Below are 21778 nucleotides of genomic sequence, written 5' to 3' on the forward strand. Positions count from 1 at the left end.
CTTTTAGAGCGATGATTTCTTATAAAGAGTGATAGAGTTCCACGCTGTCATTACATAGAATTCTATTTCATTAGGAATTACATAGGCTTTTGAATCTACGTGTAAATATAAATCCTTTCTTTGGGAAAAGATGGTCAGAGTTCCGAACAGTTGACCTCCAAGCACATTTTTGGATTACAGTATAAGTACATGTTGAAAATTGCCTCTCTAAATTTTGAGGCTAAAGAATAAACGTAATCGACCGATAGCATATTCTGTTTTTCTATTATTCGTGGTCACTGCTCACCTTCCTCTGTTATTTCTTTTGCTTTTTCCAGTACATTTACTATAAGAGCAGGCAAATTGAGTTGGCGTTGATCTTTTTATTTGGCAATTTTTAAATAATGTTTAGATAAACACAAAGCTGGGCCTTAGGTTTAAACTATTTAAGAAGGAAAACACCTAGATTGAAAGAAATATTAAGATAATGGACATAGTTTTTAAGGGAACTGGGAAACTATAGTTTGTTAAATTCAGTGTTCATCCTGAAGGGAAAAGATAAATCATCTTCTAAAGTCTCAGAGACAAGAAGGATTACTAAATAGTTAACAAGTACAGATTCATAAACAATAATCCTACCAAACTAGTATAACTTAAGTTGACTTAAGTCTTATTGACTATGCAATGTATAAAGGGGAAAGATTTCAATGCAGGTGCATAGCATAAGCATTGATAACAAAAACAGATTCATAGTCCTCCTATTGCAGATCACCCTAGTTATTCATTAAAAGTACAGAACACTGGACATCACAATCTGACCTACTAAATTAGAATCACAACACCTCTGTGAGCTTAGTGCATGAGTGCGTGCTAAGTCACTTCAGTTGTTTCTGATTCTTTGTGCCTCCACAGGCTATTGCCCACTAGGCTCCTCTGTCCATGGGATATCCCAAGCAGAATACTGGAGTGAGTTGCCATGTCCTTCTCCAAGGCATCTTCCTGACCCAGGGATCGAACTCGTGTCCCTTACATCTCCTGCACTGGGAGGCCGGTTCTTTACCTCTAGTGCCACCTGAGAAGCCCCAAGTTTAGTGTATTGTATTTTCCTCATTTTGCTTTCTAGACTATTAAACTTTGATTATCAGGAGTGTTAACCTGCTTGGGTTTTTGTTGTTGTTTTCTTTAAAGCTGGAATGGATTTTTACCTAACAAAGCTTGCTGAAGAGAGTATGACCTGGCAGTACAACAAATGGTTTACACCTAGGCTGGTGCTGCCCAATTCAGTGGACAGCATTCATGCGTGGCTGTTGTACTTGAAATGTATTTGACATGTGGCATGTTCAGTCTTTGAAGATTTAGAATGGTATGAAAAGAGGAGGTAAATTATCTCAATAATTTTTAATATTGATTTCATCCTCAAATGATAATATATAGGATATATTAGGTTAAAGAAAATATTATTCAGATTAATTTCATCTCTTTTTCCCCCCCTTTTTTAAATATGGGTATTAGAATGTTTAAAATCACATATGTGGCTCAGATTTGTAGTTCACGTAGTATTTCTATTTGGTAGCTCTGGTCTAAGTAAACTTTCACTAATACTTCTAGATTTTCTTCTGTCCGTAGAGATTGTTGAACATTTACTAGTTTTGAGGCTTCTTAGGGTAATAACTTACTACTTATTCCAAGTTTCTTGAGGGTCTTTGGTTTCCCTACAAACTTTAGCACAGAACTTTGTGAATATTGTGCTAAATGGTTGACACACATCTTCTGCATTGAAGTAAACTGAATTAACAATTGGACTGAGAATTAGGTCTAGGCTGCTTTCCAAGTGTCGGAAACACTCATACATATTAACAGCTTAACATATAGGGACTTAGTAAATGCTACTTGAGTTTAGTAGCTATACATAGAAGAGATAAGTGACAAGCCTGATCAATACTTAGTATATGAAGAGTTACATTCCTATAAATGTGTCTCTAAAGTGGCATTTTATATATAACATCTCATTTCCAATTCAGTCAAAATGCTGTCTTGAAATTTGTTCTGAGGCACAGTATTATTCTCAGGTTAAAATGACTTCATGAATTTCCTACAGCCTTGGGCTGTTTAAAAAAAAAAAAGAAGTCTGTTTTTAGCTGGATACTACTGTATCAGCCTTTTCTACTCCACATTCAATTCTGAAATTTTTCTTTTCTATTGAAGTGACTTAATGCAATAAAAATTTTCCTGAGTAGATATGTTGATGAAATTTTTATTAAACTAACTAGATTTAAAGAATGTTAAGATCAGTTCAGTTAAGTCACTCAGTCGCGTCCGACTCTGTGACCCCATGAATCGCAGCACGCCAAGCCTCCCTGTCCATCACCAACTCCTGGAGTTCATTCAAACTCATGTCCATTGAGTCGGTGATGCCATCCAGCCATCTCATCCTCTGTCATCCCCTTCTCCTCCTGCCCCCAATCCCTCCCAGCATCAGAGTCTTTTCCAATGAGTCAACTCGTCGCATGAGGTGGCGAAAGTATTGGAGTTTCAGCTTCAGCATCAGTCCTTCCAATGAACACTCAGGACTGATCTCCTTTAGAATGGACTGGTTGGATCTCCTTGCAGTCCAAGGGACTCTCAAGAGTCTTCTCCAACACCACAGCTCAAAAGCATCAATTCTTTAGCGCTCAGCTTTCTTCACAGTCCAGCTCTCACATCCATACATGACCACTGGAAAATGGACCACTAGTGATCCATACATGATCACTAGATGGATCTTTGTTGGCAAAGTAATGTCTCTGCTTTTCAATATGCTATCTAGGTTGGTCATAATTTTCCTTCCAAGGAGTAAGCGTCTTTTAATTTCATGGCTGCAATTACCATCTGCAGTGATTTTGGAGCCCCCCAAAATAAAGTCTGACACTCTTTCCACTGTTTCCCCATCTATTTGCCATGAAGTGATGGGACCATGCCATGATCTTCGTTTTCTGAATGTTGAGCTTTAAGCCAACTTTTTCACTCTCCACTTTCACTTTCATCAAGAGGCTTTTGAGTTCCTCTTCACTTTCTGCCATAAGGGTGGTGTCATCTGCATATCTGAGGTGGTTGATATTTCTCCCGGCAATCTTGATTCCAGCTTGTGCTTCTTCCAGCCCAGCATTTCTCATGAGGTACTCTGCATAGAAGTTAAATAAGCAGGGTGACAGTGTACAGCCTTGACGTACTCCTTTTCCTATTTGGAACCAGTCTGTTGTTCCTTGTCCAGTTCTAACTGTTGGTTCTTGACCTGCATATAGGTTTCTCAAGAGGCAGGTCAGGTGATCTGGTATTCCCATCTCTTTCAGAATTTTCCACAGTTTATTGTGATCCACACAGTCAAAGGCTTTGGCATAGTCAATAAAGCAGAAATAGATGTTTTTCTGGAACTCTCTTGCTTTTTCCATGATCCAGCGGATGTTGACCATTTGATCTCTGGTTCCTCTGCCTTTTCTAAAACCAGCTTGAACATCTGGAAGTTCATGGTTCACTTATTGCTAAAGCCTGGCTTTGAGAATTTTGAGCATTACTTTCCTAGTGTGTGAGATGAGTGCAATTGTGCAGTAGTATGAGCATTCTTTGTCATTGCCTTTCTTTGGGATTGGAATGAAAACTGACCTTTCCCAGTTCTGTGGCCACTACTGAGTTTTCCAAATTTGCTGGCATACTGAGTGCAGCACTTTCACAGCATCATCTTTCAGGATTTGAAATAGCTCAACTGGAATGCCATCACCTCCACTAGCTTTGTTCATAGTGATGCTTTCTAAAGCCCACTTGACTTCACATTCCAGGATGTCTGGCTCTAGGTCAGTGATCACACCATCCTGATTATCTGGGTCATGAAGATCTTTTTTGTACAGTTCTTCTGTGTATTCTTGCCACCTCTTCTTAATATCTTCTGCTTCTGTTAGGTCCATACCATTTCTGTCCTTTATCGAGCCCATCTTTGTATGAAATGTTCCCTTGGTATCTCTAATTTTCTTGAAGAGATCTCTAGTCTTTCCCATTCTGTTGTTTTCCTCTATTTCTTTGCATTGATCGCTGAGGAAGGTTTTCTTATCTCTTCTTGCCATTCTTTGGAACTCTGCATTCAGATGTTTATATCTTTCCTTTTCTCCTTTGCTTTTCACGTCTCTTCTTTTCATAGCTATTTGTAAGGCCTCCCCAGACATCCATTTTGCTTTTTTGCATTTCTTTTCCATGGGGATGGTCTTGATCCCTGTCTCCTGTACAATGTCATGAACCTCCGTCCATAGTTCATCAGGCACTCTATCTATCAGATCTAGTCCGTTAAATCTATTTCTCACTTCCACATTCAGTACATTCATTAAAAACGTCAATATCAAACTTGTACACTTAGAATGGTTAAAATGGTAAATTTTATGTTAGGTGTATTATACAATAAAAAATTAGGGGCAGAGTTAAAAATGTCACTCAGTCAAACAGCTTATAAATCTTGCTTTGCTTAAAGTTGCATATTTGTTGATACAATTTAAAGTACAGAAACATTTTGCCTGAAAGTGAAAATTTTAGTTACTCAGTCGTGTCCAAGTCTTTGCAACCCCAGGGACTGTATGGACTATAGCCCCCCAGGCTTCTCTGTCCATGGAATTCTCCAGGTAAGAATACTGGAGTGTGTTGCCGTTTCCTTCTCCATACATATTTGTTTATACAGTTTAAAGTACAGAAACATCTTGTCTACCTTCCCTGCTGTTTTCTTTTTGACCCCTTACCTGTGAAATGAGAAAAGCAGATATCTCTATGTTGGAAAATTCTAGAGTTACTTGACTACTTGTAGGTAACAGTGTTCCCTTCTTACTCTCTTCTCCCTTCAGTACCATCAATACCATTATTTGGGGCAATGTGTATTTGAGAGTCTTTGGGGGCAAGTTAGTGACTGAGGGAGAAGGCAATGGCACCCCACTCCAGTACTCTTGCCTGGAAAATCCCATGGACGGAGGAGCCTGATAGGCTCCAGTCCATGGGGTCGCTAAGAGTCAGGAACGACTAAGCGACTTCACTTTGACTTTTCACTTTCATGCATTGGAGAAGGAAATGGCAACCCGCTGCAGTGTTCTTGCCTGAAGAATCCCAGGGACGGTGGAGCCTGGTGGGCTGCCGTCTATGGGGTCGCACAGAGTCGGACACGGCTGAAGCGACTTAGCAGCAGCAGCAGCAGCAAGCAACTGAGGGTGCACATGCACACACATCCTTTCGTTAATCTTAATACTTACAAACTAAATGTCTGGCTTCTTGGATGTGCAAGTAAATATAAGGAGGATGAATACAGATAGATGAGGAAATAGATATGAAATTAGTTACAAATAGTAAATTTGAAGTTCTAAATGGAACTTACTCACATAAAAATGGTTACAGATTCAAGATTCTAAAATTAGGTTTCTCTGTAAGTCAGCAGTTTAAAATGAATCCATAAACATTTTAAGGAAATATTTGTGTAGATTGTATGTAAATATATATGTTTCAACCTGGGAACGACAGAGTCCTCACAGAAGAAACCCTGAAATGGTCCCTTAATGCTGATCTCATAGTCAGCTTCCTGGGAACTCTATCAAGAACGTCTTATCTCTCTATACTGCTGGCGAAAATTAAAGAACAAGCATTGCTCTATAGTAAAACCTCACTAATTTCATTATACATTCTAATTGTAAGCACTTACACAGTGTGCACACATTTCTTAACTTTTGAAGTTAAAAATACATTCTTTGAATTTTGTAAGTAAATAAGTGAAAATATCCTAAAATCAGTAGAAGTCCCTGTCTGTCTTGAACAATTGAGAATTATGTCCTTTTGCCTTTAGCTTTTGTGTCAAAGTATTACTTTCTCTATGTGTAAGGACTTTTGAGAATTGTTTCTCAGCATCAGGGGTGCTGTGGCGTTCGTTAGCTGTACCCTGCTGAGTTCTGGCTCTTTTTCTGTGCCTTTCTGGGCTCCTCCTGGTTCAATTTCAGAGTCTTGCTTCTTTTTCTTCATGGTCTTTAGGGCAGAGGTTCTTACACCCTTCATTTAGCCTCTGCAGCTTTGCCTTTGGCCTCGTCACCCCCTTCCTCTATCTTTTCTACTTCTTCTTTTGTTAGGTCTGCTCACGGTTTGGGCTGGAGGCTGGCTACACAGCCGGAGTCACAGGTGATCTTTTCTGTGCGTGGTCGCATCTCCTCAGGATGAGCTGCATTGTTATTCTTATCCACTGAGCTACAGTCAGGATCATCTTCATCCCCTCTCCAAGTTCATGATTTAGCCCCATATGGACTGTAACTTCTTTTCCAAAATTTGTTTGTTGTTGTTTAGTCACTAAGTTGTGTTCGACTCGTTGTGACCCCATGGACTGTAGCTCACCAGGCTCCTCTGTCCATGAGATTTCCTAGGCAAGAATACTGGCGTAGGTTGTCATTTCCTGCTCCAGGGATTCAATTCAACATCTCTTGCATTGCAGGCAGATTCTTTACCACTGAGCCACCAGGGAAGCCCTTTCCAAAATTAGGCTTGTAATATTATTTGAAACAAGGGTATTTTTATTTTTAAAAAATATATCCTATATTATGTTTTTACTGGCTCTCCCACTCCCAGCCCATAATATTTCTACTAGGGTTTACTCAGCATAATTCTGGGGAGAGGAAGCATAGGCAAGAGGTTTGCAAGGTGGACCATATTTGGTCCCGAATTAGCTCACTCAGGGCCTTGCTGTGTCCTTGCATGTGTGTACTCCCTAGGGCAAAAGCATTTGCATTGCACAAGTCTGTGCACTTTGTATGATGATATCACAATGTCATTTAGGGACAGGGGCACTGAACGAATCAGAGAAAAAGGCACAAAGTACTATAGACACAGGTGATTGCTCCTCCAGTAAGCACGTGTGAAACTCTTACCTCTTACAAATGGATATGATGATACAGTTTTCTTTGTATTCTTGACCCATAGTCCATCAGAGATGAAAGTGGAAACATGGAGTCAAAGTTCCATGTAGAGCAATGCTTCTCAAACTCTCTATTGTGAAGATGAGGTGGCTAGTCTATAAAATACAATAAAATTAATCTTCAGAAAATTGAAAAAACAGACCCACAAAATACACTCTTCTGTTTTATTTTTAGATGCAACAGATGTAAAATTAGTTTGTCAGACACATTTCTGAATACTTACTCTCAGTGTCATGTTGCAGATCAGGAAAAAGTTGGAGACCAGCACTGGTTGGACCAGGTTCAAAGCTCTCATTTAGGGCACTTGTACCCATACCAGCCAGGAAGTGCTAGTTTCAAACAATATCTCAGTAAATATTTTGGAATGATTGCTTGCATTTAGAAAACCCTGAAAATAGAGGGAAAAAGAGTTGAGAAATCTGTGAATACCTGAAGACTAAACGTACAGAATAAACACTTGTCAAAGATTCTTACTAGAAAGTAAGCATAAGGTTAATGCTTGCTATGTAGTAATGCTGGCTTCCATCTATGCATCTTAGAAGGGGGTAGAATTTTTGAAAGAATGGGTGAATTTAAATTTAAAAGATTTGTAGTTCCCTTCCCAAGATATGTTCTTCATAAAGAAATAGGCTTTCCTAGAGAAATAGGCTTCCTTTCATCACCCCCAGGCTATTTGAATATATATAAAGGTCCTAAGAAACAATGAGTAAGAATCCTTGATACAGGGTTGTACATTGCTGCTTTGTTTGTTGTTGTTTTGTCTACATACCGTTAATTGTGCTCAAATATGGCTAAATTTTGGAATGCCAATTCCATTCACATCCATGCATCCTGGATTTTTCAGGGTCTTTGATCTTTTCCTCTATGCTAACAAAGCACTACATGAAATAGGCAATCAGTTGGGACTGGAATTCAATGTGTCAGCTAACTCAGAAATCCAAATACAGAATTTAGTACTCTAGTCAGCAGATATTCTCCAGGGAACTTGGCCTCCAGAAATCAATCACTGGTTTACATCCATCTAACCCAAGAGTGGGTTTAGTGGTGGCTGTTTCTATTTCCTATTATAAACAGAGTGATTTTTTATCAGGAGAAATGGTAAAAGAATATTTCAAAAAGTATTAGTGTTATTAAATGATTTGCATTCTACATCATTAATTTTCAAGGTAATCAAAATGAGAAAGCTGAAATCACTGTAAAAGAACTGCAGTGTCTTAAGGATCTGTAGAATGAAATGTGAACCCTTTTGAGACTTTCATTTAACTTAGATATTTAAAATACTAAGAAAGAAAATAAATTATTTTGGCTAACTATCTTATAAACAATAAAACTGCAGTATCAAGTCAAAGGTAAGTGATATCACTGGATATTGTTTCTAGTTAAGAGAGCCTGGAACAGTTTGTCCTTATGGTACACATCAAAAAGTTGCAACACTGGAATAACTCATGTTGACAAATAACAGAAGGTGGGTAATAGAGTTTAAATGGTTGATACTTTATACTTCTGTGTTGTGTTCCTATCTTACAGACTTTTATAGTATTGAATAAAGGGAAGGCCATCTTCCGGTTCAGTGCCACCTCTGCCCTGTACATTTTAACTCCCTTCAATCCTCTTAGGAAAATAGCTATTAAGATTTTGGTACATTCATATCCTTTTCAAGTGATCGATATTAGCTATTTGTACATAATCTATAAGTGCTTTGTAGCTAAATGTAAGATTAAGTTGGGAAATGTCATATTCTGTGGTTTTTATCATTTTCATTTTGTATTTCCTTTTGTCATATAAGCATTTTCTTAAAATTTATTACATTAATGTTACTGAAATTTACAGTCTTTACTATTATATATACACACTATATGTATATTTCAGTCTATTATATATCAAATTCTAACATTATATATCTCTTTCTAAAATTACTCATCCTACAAATCTAGTGTAAAACAGACTTATTTTTACAATATTGTATAAAGTTTGTGACTTTCTGGAATTTGCATGGAATCCTGATATAATAGTAAGAAAACCAAACCTATATCCAGAGCCAAGTATAACCATGTCTATAATATAAAGCATTTTAGTGTACCTTAGAGTTAACCTTTAAGCATAATTTCCACTGGAGACGATCAGGGGGCTCTGGCCAATATGTAGCTAGTTTTTGAACTTTCCTAATGAAATTCGTGAAGGAAGTACTGGATCACTGGCTGAATTTCAAATAGAAGTCATTGAATTATGACTCTGCCGTGCAAAACTGATTGCTTAGTAAAGACTCTGAAAGTTAATGAAAGATGCAGGGATTGTATTTCCAAAAGGTCTTCAGGGATTTAGCTTTGTGATTCTCACTGGTGTTAAAAAAAAAAAAAAAAAGGACTCGGCAACTAAATTTATCTGTTCCTACTCCTTGGCCAAAAGCCTTCACTTCTGATTATGTCTCATTTGATGGCTTTGGCAATAATAAATATAGAATTACTGGTATAATTATCATCTACTTATCATCTATAATTATCATCTGCTCTATCTTCTATACCATTACTGGTATAACTATCATCTACTTGTAAGTAGAAAAAAACTTAACATTCCACTCTATTTTTAAACTGATAATAAGAGATTCCTTATGGTATAAGTATGGTATTAGTGAATTTCAAAGATTTGAAACATAACTTTTACATGTCCCGAGCTTTGACATTTATGGAGGTTTCTTTATCCTAGTTTGTGTTCCTAGTGCCATCGTGTGGTCATTTGATGAAAACTTTCTTTTTCTCTTATGGAAAATTTTTGCTTTGGCTGTTGACTGTTGTTGAATGTTAGATATGAATGCAAGAAATCTGTGTTTTACTCCTTGGCCAAGTTATCTAATTTCTCTAAAGTTTTAGCTTTATTTCTCTAATTTCTAAAATACGGGAATTAAACAGTTGTTTTTCAAGGTCCCTTTCAGCTCCATAATTCTGTTAGGTCCTAGTCATTTGTTTCACTAACATTTAGATCATAGCTACTAACCAGACCTATTCCAATAACTCACACATATTATCCCATTTAATCTGTACCTCAAATTGATGAGTTCCACATCTGATTAGCTCCACTGCGTAAAATTCAGTGGAGACACTAGAAAGTTCAGTGGCACAGAGAGGTTGAGTGACTTACCCGAGTCATTTTCATGTTGCTAAGATCACCTTTATGTTGAATTTTATCATGCTAAGGCATGACTTTGAAATATTCACTTTCAATCTTATCCAATGCTGCTATATGTTTACAAACACTTGAAATAAAGCGACCTGACATTTAACACCGTACTATAATATATTCATCCATATTGTATCACGTGTGTTTAAGAAATTATAATTCTGCCAGGATGTGCCTTCCTCAGCAATTCACTATTTTAATCAACTAAATTAGTTCACATCAGTGCTCTCTGCTCAAATCTATGCAGTTCCAGAATGCCCACAGTTTTCCCAATAAGGTCTTCTGGGAATAAATAGATTGATTTAATAATAGTAGCAAAAACCACACTTTATACTTTTATAAAGCTTTCTCGTACATTATCTCATTCAATCTATACAACTACTCTGTGAGAGTAGTGTTATTATATAAATTTAAGGATGAGAAAAATGAAATTTAAAGAGATTAGATAATTTGCCCACAGTATGTTTGTCACTGATTCCTGGCCAAACTGCAGGTTGAGCTTTTCAATGTTAGTTTTATATAATATAATACATGGGTTTGGGTTTTCTTCTGTGTGTTCCTTAACAATAACCTACATTATTCAGCATGCTAATTATGTGCACTATTTTGACAAACTGTGTGTTTATGACAATGAGTAACCCTCCCGACTGGACAAAGAATGTAGAGTAAGTTCAACTTATAAGCCACCTATGTGAGTATGTATAAGTGTGTGTGTGTGTGTGTGTGTGTATTGTTGCATAGACATAGAGATGTATATCTATGTCTATATATATGTATTTAGGATTTAATATCTCTCCATGTGTACTTGGTGGTGACCAGAAGCCCATCATTCTTGTACACTCATCACTCTTCCTTTAGGATATACAGTGGCCAGAGCAAATATGGTGAAAGTTATCACAGAAAGGAACCAATGTGGTAGACCTTGGTTCCAGTTAACTTCCAGATTAATTCAGTGAGTCTTCCACATGCCCTAAAAACATACTATGAAGCCTCACCAAGTTTACACTTCCATCAGGCACAGCCACTCTGTGCCAGGCCCATATTGGTTTCAAATGTGGTCAACCAAAATATCTGCTGGGAAAAAAATCCCGAAATTTGGGATTTTCAAACTTGAATATTTAATAAACTGAGGGCTCTGCTAACTGAGCCTCCCTAGTCACTCAGACAGTAAAGAATCTGCCTGCAATGCAGGAGACCAGATTTTAATCCCTGGATTGGAACGATCCCCTGGAGAAGGAAAAGGCAATACACTCCTGTATTCTTGCCTGGAGAATTCTATGGGCAGAGGAACCTGGCGGGTTATAGTCTATGGGGTCACAAAGAGTTGGACACAACTGAGCAACTAACACCCCCACACACACACACACACGCATACTGAAATAAAAGAGTAGCATTTTCAGAAACCAAGTGCATTGCTAACTGTTCTAATGGACTCTTCTGGGATACTTTGAGGACAGCGAGGCCAGATATGTGGTAAGTGCTGCTGGGGCTGTTCTCATGGCTGGCGTGGTGACCACTATTGCTCTGTGGCTTCTGACCCTTAAAACAACAACCATGGGGGTATTCTAAGGGCCTTTTCCCTTCCTGGACACTTCCAGGTTAGAACCAATAAAAAGATAGAGTTTCTGAAGAAGTGAAAGTCGCTCAATCGTGTCCAACTCTTTTCAACCCCATGGACTATACAGGCTATCAAATTCTCCAGGCCAGAATACTGGAGTGGGGAGACTTTCCCTTCTCCAGGGGATCTTCCCAACCCAGGGATCGAACCCAGATCTTCTGCATTGCAGGTGGATTGTTTCCCAGCTGAGCCACTAGGAAAGCCCAGAGATTCTGAGGGAAATTTTTAAAAAATTATATACAAAGGATTGCTTAAGTATTAATACTAATGTGTGAGGCCCACAGGTCTCAAGTCATCCTTGTTTCTGTGATTTCATTATCCAACTTCTGAGATGAAGATGAAAACATCTAAGTTTCTAGTTGGAAATCTATAAATTTCTTCTCATTTAAACTGACTAAGTCGTTTAAATTTTGGATTTCCAATCTGTCTCAATATTTTATTCAAAATTAGATTTTCACCTCTGATGACCCTAGAATTATCCATTTGGCATGAACAAAATTCTTTTCCCAACTAAGTTAACTTAGCTTATCTTGAAAAAAGAGGAAAACTTAAGACTTACTAATTTGTCCATGTTCCCTCAGTCATAAAACATGATTGAAATTAAGCATTTTACTTTCTAAGGAAAATAATTTTATGCTTCCACAATATTATTGATCAGCTACTCCATCATGTGAATGTACTGGATAATTCTCAGGAGGCTCTATTCATTTGTGTCAATACTAAGACATTTCAGATACACTTTATACAGTATGTATTTCTCACTCTACCCTTAGGGCAATTTAAAAACAACTCTGTGTGCGTTAAGGAGTTGAATTTAAATTTCAGACTATGTTTTATTTCCATGAAAATAATTTTAACCTGCATGATTCCTTTTTAAATGTTTGTTATTAACATAATGAGAGAGTGTTAAGAAATTGATATGTCATGAAAGAAAGTGATTAGTTTATTCATTCTTTTTGGATACTTGTCTCCAGGTACACCTTCACAGGAATATATACTTTTGAATCACTTATAAAAATTATTGCAAGGGGCTTCTGTTTAGAAGATTTTACTTTCCTTCGAGACCCATGGAACTGGCTCGACTTCACTGTCATTACATTTGCGTAAGTGTTTTTCTTGGAAGCTTCAAAATAGGATATATTTTGGCTTCTACAAGTGTTCATGCTTTTAAAGAATAAGCTTGCTTTAACTGTAGAATGTTTCTGTGTGATTTATACATTTAAGCTCTGGATTTTAATTTAGTGCAACAGAGGTCAAAGAGGCATTTCACTTTGGCATAAAGGCTTTGCAGTAATTGAAATTATAATGTTCACACATAACAAACATTGTCAGCAAATTTTATACATGCTGCTGTTTCAACAGTACACACACACATTCACACATATACACACACACACTAATATGGAAGCAAAAGTGTACTTATAATATATCTGTGAAAGTGTTTTTAAAAATTACAACCAAAAAACCCTCTACTGGCCCTGCAAATGTCCATTGACCTTACCCACGTCATGCACTCTCCCCAGTTTCTTAGGTAGAATAATAGAAAATAAACATCAAAACATTTTGACATAACAAACTAATAGAAAAACATAAGGTTCTTAATATATATTTGCTATTAAATGGTTATGTCATCAACAAATGCACAATTAAGGCTTACAAACAAGCATACTCTCTGACTCTTCCTATTTCTCACTTGATCCTTTCCTTTCTTCCTCTCCTTCTTTCCCCTTCTAATTTTCCTCATCATTTTCTTTATATAAACCTTCTTATCCTTATTTCCCAACCAGATAAATTCAGTAATGCACACAACACAACTTCTGCAGTCTGCTTTTTTTTTTTTTTGTCTAGTGATAAACTTCCCCAAGAAAGAAGAAACCCAGAAAAATAACAGAAGGCCGCTGTGCACTAGATGAAATTAGAATGTAGAGGAAGATGGACCAATGTGGTTCACCCTCATTCTTCAGCAGCTGGTTTACTTGGCCTCTTACAGGCATAAGGATGTGGGAAGATGAGCAGAGGAGAAATGGAGCTGATATTCTCAAGGCTCCAAATGCTGCCTGTCTCATCTAAATTCCATATCTATTCAAGATGAGCTGATTCTTCACCGTCCCCTCTGGCCATGGCTCAAAAGAAAGCATTTTTGAGGGGCTATTGTTTCTTGAGGCTAAAATAACAGGAATGGCAAGAGTGATCATTGGGCCCCCATAAAATATTGTTCTTAATTTTCCTAGCTTTCACTTAAGAGTTACACCAAAAAATCCTGATCACATATGGATAGGCAGTAAGTCAGTCTGCCTGAATTTCTCTTGGATGATTTCATATATTTTTTAAAAACTGAAGGCCTAAGACTATTAGTTCAGTTCAATCACTTAGTCATGTCTGACCCTTTGTGACCCCATGGACTGCAGCACGCCAGGCCTCCCTGTCCATCACCAACTCCTGGAACTTGCTCAGACTCAACGTACATTGAGTTGGTGATGCCATCCAACCATCTCATCCTCTGTCATCCCCTTCTGCTCCTGCCCTTCAGTCTTTCCCAGCATCAGGGTCTTTTCCAGTGAGTTAGTTCTTTGCATCAAGTGGCCAAAGTATTGGAGTTTTCAGTTTCAGCATCAGTCCGTCCAATAAATGTTCAAGACGGATTTCCTTTAGGATTGACTGGTTGGATCTCCTTGCAGTCCAAGGGACTCTCAAGACTCTTCTTCAACACCACAGTTCAAAAGCATCAATTCTTTGACACTCAGCTTTCTTTATGGTCCAACTCTCTCATCCATACATGACCACTGGAAAAACCATAGCTTTGACTAGATGGACCTTTGTTGGCAAAGTAATGTCTCTGCTTTTTAATATGCTATCTAGGTTGGTCTTAGCTTTTCTTCCAAGGAGCAAGCATCTTTTAATTTCATGGCTACAATCACCATTTGCAGTGATTTTGGAGCCCTCCAAAATAAAATCTCTCACTGTTTCCATAGTTTCCCCATCTATCTGCCATGAAGTGATGGGACCGGATGTCATGGTCTTTATTTTTTGAATGTTGAGTTTTAAGTCAACTTTTTCACTCTCCTCTTTGACTTTAATCAAGAGGCTCTTTAGTTCTTCTTCTCTTTCTGCCTAAAACTATAGCCAAGAATTATTGTCCTTTTACTTAATTCTCCTAAATTACCCATATTGATTGTACTGCTTTCTGCAATGACAAAAGGATTGTGTACTTAAGAAATTTACATCCACTTCATGGCCTTAAATGATGTAAGTAAAGAAAACCATAGTGATGGACCCTAACTTCTAAATTGTTACTGACAAAATTATCATTCAAAATCACGAAGAAGGGCTTTATAAAAGACCCAAGCAAATAATATAAATGCTACTTAATTCTTGAATAACTCTAATTTAATTCTACAGGTATGTAACAGAATTTGTAAGCCTAGGCAATTTTTCAGCTGTTCACACTTTCAGAGTCTTGAGAGCTTTGAAAACTATTTCTGTAATTCCAGGTAAGAAGTGGTCAGTGCAAAGCATAAGGCTTCTTGTACCTATGGCTCTTTCTTTGTATCCTGTTATTGTGTTTGTGTGTGAACTCCCTATTTCAGATATGTGACAGAGTTTGTGGACCTGGGCAATGTCTCCGCATTGAGAACATTCAGAGTTCTCCGAGCGCTGAAAACAATTTCAGTCATTCCAGGTGAGGGTTAAACACTGAGGCTCAGCTGTCATGATTTTTCAACAACAGTCTCTTTTCTTAACACTCAGCGTTACATAAAATTGGGGATCATAATAATTTAAATCCTAATAATAAAAAAATGAGTGTTACCCAGAAAATAATTCTTATTATTTGAACATAAATGTTTATGTTTTCATATTTTTCATCAGTCTTGGAGTTCAATACTTTCTTGCATGAGACACTGTATTATACAGTCTATGTGATTTGCACTTAAATAAGTCCTGGGTTTTTTCTTCCACGTCAGTTGTACTAAAGATTTGTTCCCTGTCAAATGTACTGGTCTGTAATTTCTTGTTAATTTTAGGCATTGATGACAATGTCTGTACAATGTGAATCTTAATATTGTTTAAAAAGATAAGGAAATAAGATAGTAAAGAGTAGCATGGGTCTGCTGGAGGATTTATTATCTTTTAAGCCATGCTGTGTGGCTTGGGGGATCTTAGTTACCCAACGAGGCTTTGAACTTGGACCATGGTAGGAAAAGTAGCAAATCCTAACCACTAAACTGCCAGAAAACTCCCCAAGCCTTTATTATCTTAAAGTGCAATTATACTCCAAACTGCCTCCAGTTTTATAGCAAAATCTTTCCTACTTATAAATAGGAATTTGAAAATATTTTTATTCTGGTAACTTGTCATAAAACTGACCACTGTCCCTAATGAAAGTACAGGGCAAGTTTCATTAGCAAACCAGAGAAATACAAGGTATTTTTCTTCATATAGGCCTTGTGAAGACCATGAACTTCCAGCTATTTTATCCAAATGTAATGGGATATGGATTTTCATTTCATCGTTCAGATCGTTACGTTTCCAAAGTTTATTTTCATTAGCACTTCAACCTTCCATGAAGTGTTGCATTCCCTTTACCACTGATTGCAGTCATTTTCAAACATACTTATGGAATCTATGTTTTCAAGAAAATTGTGTGAAGCTTTTCTTACTTCAGACATTCTAAGTCTTCATAGTAATAACCTTCCTTCTTTCAGGTCTGAAAACCATCGTGGGGGCCCTGATCCAGTCTGTGAAAAAGCTCTCAGATGTCATGATCCTAACTGTGTTCTGTTTGAGTGTGTTCGCCCTGATTGGGCTGCAGCTCTTTATGGGCAACCTGCGGAATAAATGTGTGCAGTGGCCTCCCACCAACGCTTCCCTGGAGGAGCACACTGTAGAGAAGAACATAACCAAGAATTACAATGGCACATTTGTAAACGAAACGCGAAATGAGTTTGACTGGAAGTCGTATATTCAAGATTCAAGTAAGAATTGCTATTATGTAGGTTTATTTTTTTCATTGCTGATCTTCTTTCCATATAGGCATGGAAAAATTTTTAAATGATTGTGTAACAGGCTGTGGTATCTTTATTGCCTTATAATGGTTTGCACATAAATTTAATTGTTTGAGTGATAAATATTCTAATTATAACTCTTAAATGCCACTTTCTGTCACATCATCTGATGAGAGACTGAAAAGTTCAGCAAGAAAGAAATTTTCATAGGATACTGGGTTTCTGTACATTCTTCTCATCAAGGTATGAAGCTATACATTGTCTCATTTGAGGCAATCAAATAAAATATTTGAAGGCCCTTTGTTAACTCAAAAGTATTATGCAAATATAACTTATTAAATACCAATTTTAGAATGCATTTTATGTACCAGAAACTGCACAGGATTCCAGGAAAATAATGGTGATGGCACATGGTTCCAGGGTACTTATAGTTTAATAGGTAACTTTTATTGTTATTTTATAGGAATCAAGTGAAGACCTAAAGATAAATAGTTTTTACAATTGTAAAATGAGAATTTTAAGTAGTATTCCATCAAAAAGAAGGAAATGAGAATCAGTAAACCTTTAGGAGAGAGAAGTTTAAGATGTCAAAAATCTGTAAAGATATTGGAATCAGTTTACCTTTATTTCAAGAGTTTAGACAAAATATGCAAATGTTTAAATATTCTAGTATAGAAGGATGAAAAAATAAATGGCCCAGTATCCTTTCTCTTTTGAAAGTGACAATAAAAATAAGCAAAATTTTTTTGTTGTATAATTTTAGTATCTGCCAGTAGCAACATTTCAAAAGCAGAGAAAAAGACCATGATTCATGGGAAAAGAGAACATCTTTTTAAAGAAAAATATTAAATATATAAAACTAAGACTCTACAGGTGCATAAATATAGCTGTATCTTTATTATTTTAAGGAGATGAGTAATACTTAGGGGAGAAAAATCAAAGAAGAAAGAAAGTCTTAGTAATGATTATGTGAAACAAGTAGAATTAGTCTTAAAGGTTAACTTACTGGTGATTTGATAATTCTTAAAAAAAAAATGCTATCTTAGTTATATCTAGTACTGTGGGCAAGAATCCCTTAGAAGAAATGGAGGAGCCATTATTGTCAACAAAAGTGTCCGAAATGCAGTACTTGTATGCAATCTCAAAAATGACAGAATGATCTCTGTTTCAGGCAAACCATTCAATATCACGGTAATCAAGTCTATGCCCTGAGTGTAATGCTGAAGAAGCTGAAGTTGAATGGTTCTATGAAGACCTACAAGACCTTCTAGAACTAACAACAACAAAAAAAGATGTCTTTTTCATTATAGGGGACTAGAATGCAAAAGTAGCAAGTCAAGAAACACCTGGAGTAACAGGCAAATTTGGCCTTGGAGTACAGAATGAAGCAGGGCAAAAGCTAATAGAGTTTTGCCAAGAGAATGCACTGGTCTTAGCAAACACCCTCTTCCAACAACACAAGGGAAGACTCTACATATGGTCATCACCAGATGGTCAATACCAAAATCAGATTGATTGTATTTTTTGCAGCCAAAGATGGAGAGCTCTAGACCAGGAGCTGACTGTAGCTCAGATCATGAACTCCTTATTGCCAAATTCAGACTTAAATTGAAAAAAGTAGGGAAAACCCCTAGACCGTTCAGGTATGACCTAAATCAAGTCACTTATGATTATACAGTGGAAGTGACAAATAGATTCAAGGGATTAGATCTGATAGAGTGTCTGATAGGATGGAGGTTCATGACATAGTACAGGAGACAGTGATCAAGACCATCCCCAAGAAAAAGAAATGCAAAAAGGCAAAATGGTTGTCTGAGGAGGCCTTAAAAATAGCTATGTAAAGAAGAGAAGCAAAAGGCAAAGGAATAAACGAAAGATATACCCATTTGAATGCAGAGTTCCAAAGAATAGCAAGGAGAGATAAGAAAGCCTTCCTCAGTGATCACAACAAAGAAATAGAGGAAAACAATAAAATAGGAAAGACTAGAGATCTCTTCAAGAAAATTAGAGATACCAAGGGAATATTTCATGCAAAGATGGGCACAATAAAAGACAAAAATGGTTTGGACCTAACAGAAGCAGAAGGTATTAAGAAGAGGTGGCATGAATGCACAGAAGAACTATACAAAAAAGATCTTAATGACCCAGATAATCAGGATGGTGTGATCACTCACCTAGAACCAGGACATCCAGACATCCTGGAGTCCTAAGTCAAGTGGGCCTTAGGAACAAAGCTAGTGGAGGTGATGGAATTCCAGTAGAGCTATTTCAAATCCTCAAAGATGATGCTGTTAAAATGTTGCACTCAATATGCCAGCAAATTTGGAAAACTCAGCAGTGGCCACAGGACAGGAACAGGTCAGTTTTCATTCCATTCCCAAAGAAAAGCAATGCCAAAGAATGCTCAAACTACCACACAATTGCACTCATCTCACACGCTAGCAAATTAATGCTGAAAATTCTCCAAGCCAGGCTTCAACAGTACATGAACCATGAACTTCCAGATGTTCAAGCTGGATTTAGAAAAGTCAGAGGAACCAGAGATGTTAATACCCAACCACCTGACCTGCCTCCTGAGAAATCTGTATGTAGCTCAGGAAGCAACAGAACTGGAAATGGAACAACAGACTGGTTCCCAATTGGGAAAGGAATATGTCAAGGCTGTATATGCAGAGTATATTATGAGAAATACTGGACTAGATGAAACACAAGCTGAAATCAACATTGGAATATCAATAACTTCAGATACACAGATGACATCACCCTTATGACTGAAAGTGAAGAAGAACTAAAGAGCCTCTTATGAAGATGAAAGAGGAGAATGAAAAAGTTGGTTTAAAACTCAACATTCAGAAAACTAAGATCATGGCATCCGGTCCCATCACTTCATGGCAAATAGATGGGGAAACAGTGGAAACAGTGTCTGACTTTATTTTGGGGGGCTCCAGAATCACTGCAGATGTTGACTGCAGCCATGAAATTAAAAGACACTTGCTCCTTGAAAGAAAAGCTATGACCAACACATTACTTTGCCAACAAAGGTCTGTCTAGTCAAAGCTAGATTTTTTTTTAGTCAGAGCTACTGGTTTTTCCAGTGGTCATGTATGGATGTGAGAGTTGGACTATAAGGAAAGTTGGGCACCTAAAAATTGATGCTTTTGAACTGTGGTGTTGGAGAAGACTCTTGAGAGTCCCTTGGACTACAAAGAGATCCAACCAGTCCATCCTAAAGGAAATCAGTCCTGAATATTCATTCAAGGACTGATGCTGAAGCTGAAACTCCAATACTTTGGCCTCCTGATGAGAAGAACTGACTCACTGGAAAAGACCCTGATGCTAGGAAAGATTGAAGGCAGAAGGAGAAGGGGATGACAGAGGATGAGATCATTGGATGGCATCACTGACTCAGTGGACATGAGTTTGAGTAAATTCCAGGAGTTGGCTTTGGACAGTGAGGCCTGGCGTGCTGCAGCATGGGGTCACAAAGAGTTGGACACAGCTGAGCAACTGAACGGAATTGAACTGAAAGTAAAGATAGCATAATAAAAAAACTATTTCGATATTTGCCAAAACTAATGCAATATTGTAAAGTTTAAAAATAAAATAAAATTAAAAAAAAAAATAATGGGTCTCTTATAGTTGTAAATCTGGAATATACCTTGATTGATACAGATGAACTCTTCCATGATATTATTGACATGCCAACAAGTAATTTGCAAATAATTATAAATTGCTACATTAAGACAAATGATGAGAAAAATACGTGTAAGAGGAACACATGAAATGTCTCTTATTCATTTCATATGATGCCCATCAGTTCACTGATGTCACCAAATCCCTGAAATCTGTTTTTCTTTTTAATCAAGAAACTGGTTATGAGGGTGTCACTTATGATTTATTCACTTTAAGGAAAATGTATTGAACTCCATCTTCTTACATTGAAAATAAAGGAAGTTAAGAATATCTGAGGCTATTTCAGCCCTAAAAATCTGTCTTATCATTTTTTCTAATAATATTCCATTTGTTGAAAAAAGAGTATTTTAAACTAAATGCACCTATAGATAAAATGGTTTGTTTTTGAAAGTGATAGAAAATCTAATTTATTAAAATCAAAGATAAACATTATGCTTGAGTTATATTTTATTCAGATTAAACTTCTAGATCACTGAGTTTAATGGACAAAACTTCCCTTATAAATACCTAGTATCAAAAATTTTTCCAGAAAATGTCATATTTCTTTTACATTGTTTAATTTTAATTACAAGTTAAGAAATTATACCTTTGTTTTCTTATGTTCAGAGATGACATGGGGAATTAAAATATTTTTATTATGCATCTTTGTATCTCTTACAAAACTACATAGAATAAATTTTTCAGAAAATTTAACATCTAGAAAATATTTTTTCTTATAAAATCCTAAATTGTTCTTTTTACAAAATGACTCTTTAATTTCATGTGTTTCAATTTTTGTCATCCCTTTACTTATTCATTCAGTAAACTTTATTGAAAGGCTGGAATGAAGTGAAGGTTAAGTTGCTCATTCATGTTCAACTCTTTGCAACCCCAAGGACTATACAGTCCATCAAATTCTCCAGGCCAGATTACTGGAGTGGGTAGCCTTTCCCTTCTCCAGGAGATCTTCCCAATCCAGGGATTGAACCCAGGTCTCCTGCGTTGCAGTTGGATTCTTTACCAGCTGAGGCACAAGGAAAGCCCTGTTGAAAGGCTACTATGTCCAAATACTATGTATTCCCAAATAATATGGAAATAACCGATGATTCATTTTTCAAGGAGTTGTAAACAAATAATTACAACACAAGACAGTGAATGTAATAATAATGGGTATATGTGTTTCTGGTAGCATAGTGAGAGTTCTTAATTCTGCCTATCTTCATTGGAAGAAAGTAGGAGATATCAAGGAATAGTTCATGAAGAGTTGACATTTCAACAGGATATTGAAAGAATCTAAGGACTTTGCCCAGAGACAGAAAACTTAGAGTTAATAAAATATTCACCTATAATAATTATTTTAGCTTTAGTATTTAAGATTA

General features: G+C 36.8%; 1 protein-coding gene across 3 annotated transcripts in view; it reads left to right on the plus strand.

Moving 5' to 3' along the window:
- The window catches only part of SCN1A (sodium voltage-gated channel alpha subunit 1), a 183095-nt gene that overhangs the window by 98909 nt on the left and 62408 nt on the right, over nt 1–21778 (plus strand). For 2 of the 3 annotated variants that reach the window (XM_070803859.1, XM_070803866.1), the window contains exons 1-4: nt 10682–10771; nt 12699–12827; nt 15312–15403; nt 16428–16697. In XM_070803859.1, the coding sequence (XP_070659960.1) occupies nt 10692–10771; nt 12699–12827; nt 15312–15403; nt 16428–16697 (571 nt within the window). In that variant the 5' untranslated portion in view covers nt 10682–10691. Of the gene's footprint in view, nt 1–8459; nt 8579–10681; nt 10772–12698; nt 12828–15311; nt 15404–16427; nt 16698–21778 lie in introns of those variants that run through there. The other variant, XM_019971663.2, reaches the window with a different exon arrangement.

The sequence above is a fragment of the Bos indicus genome, chromosome 2 (genome assembly GCF_029378745.1).
Source record: "Bos indicus isolate NIAB-ARS_2022 breed Sahiwal x Tharparkar chromosome 2, NIAB-ARS_B.indTharparkar_mat_pri_1.0, whole genome shotgun sequence".
In the NCBI taxonomy this organism is placed as follows: Eukaryota; Metazoa; Chordata; class Mammalia; order Artiodactyla; family Bovidae; genus Bos; species Bos indicus.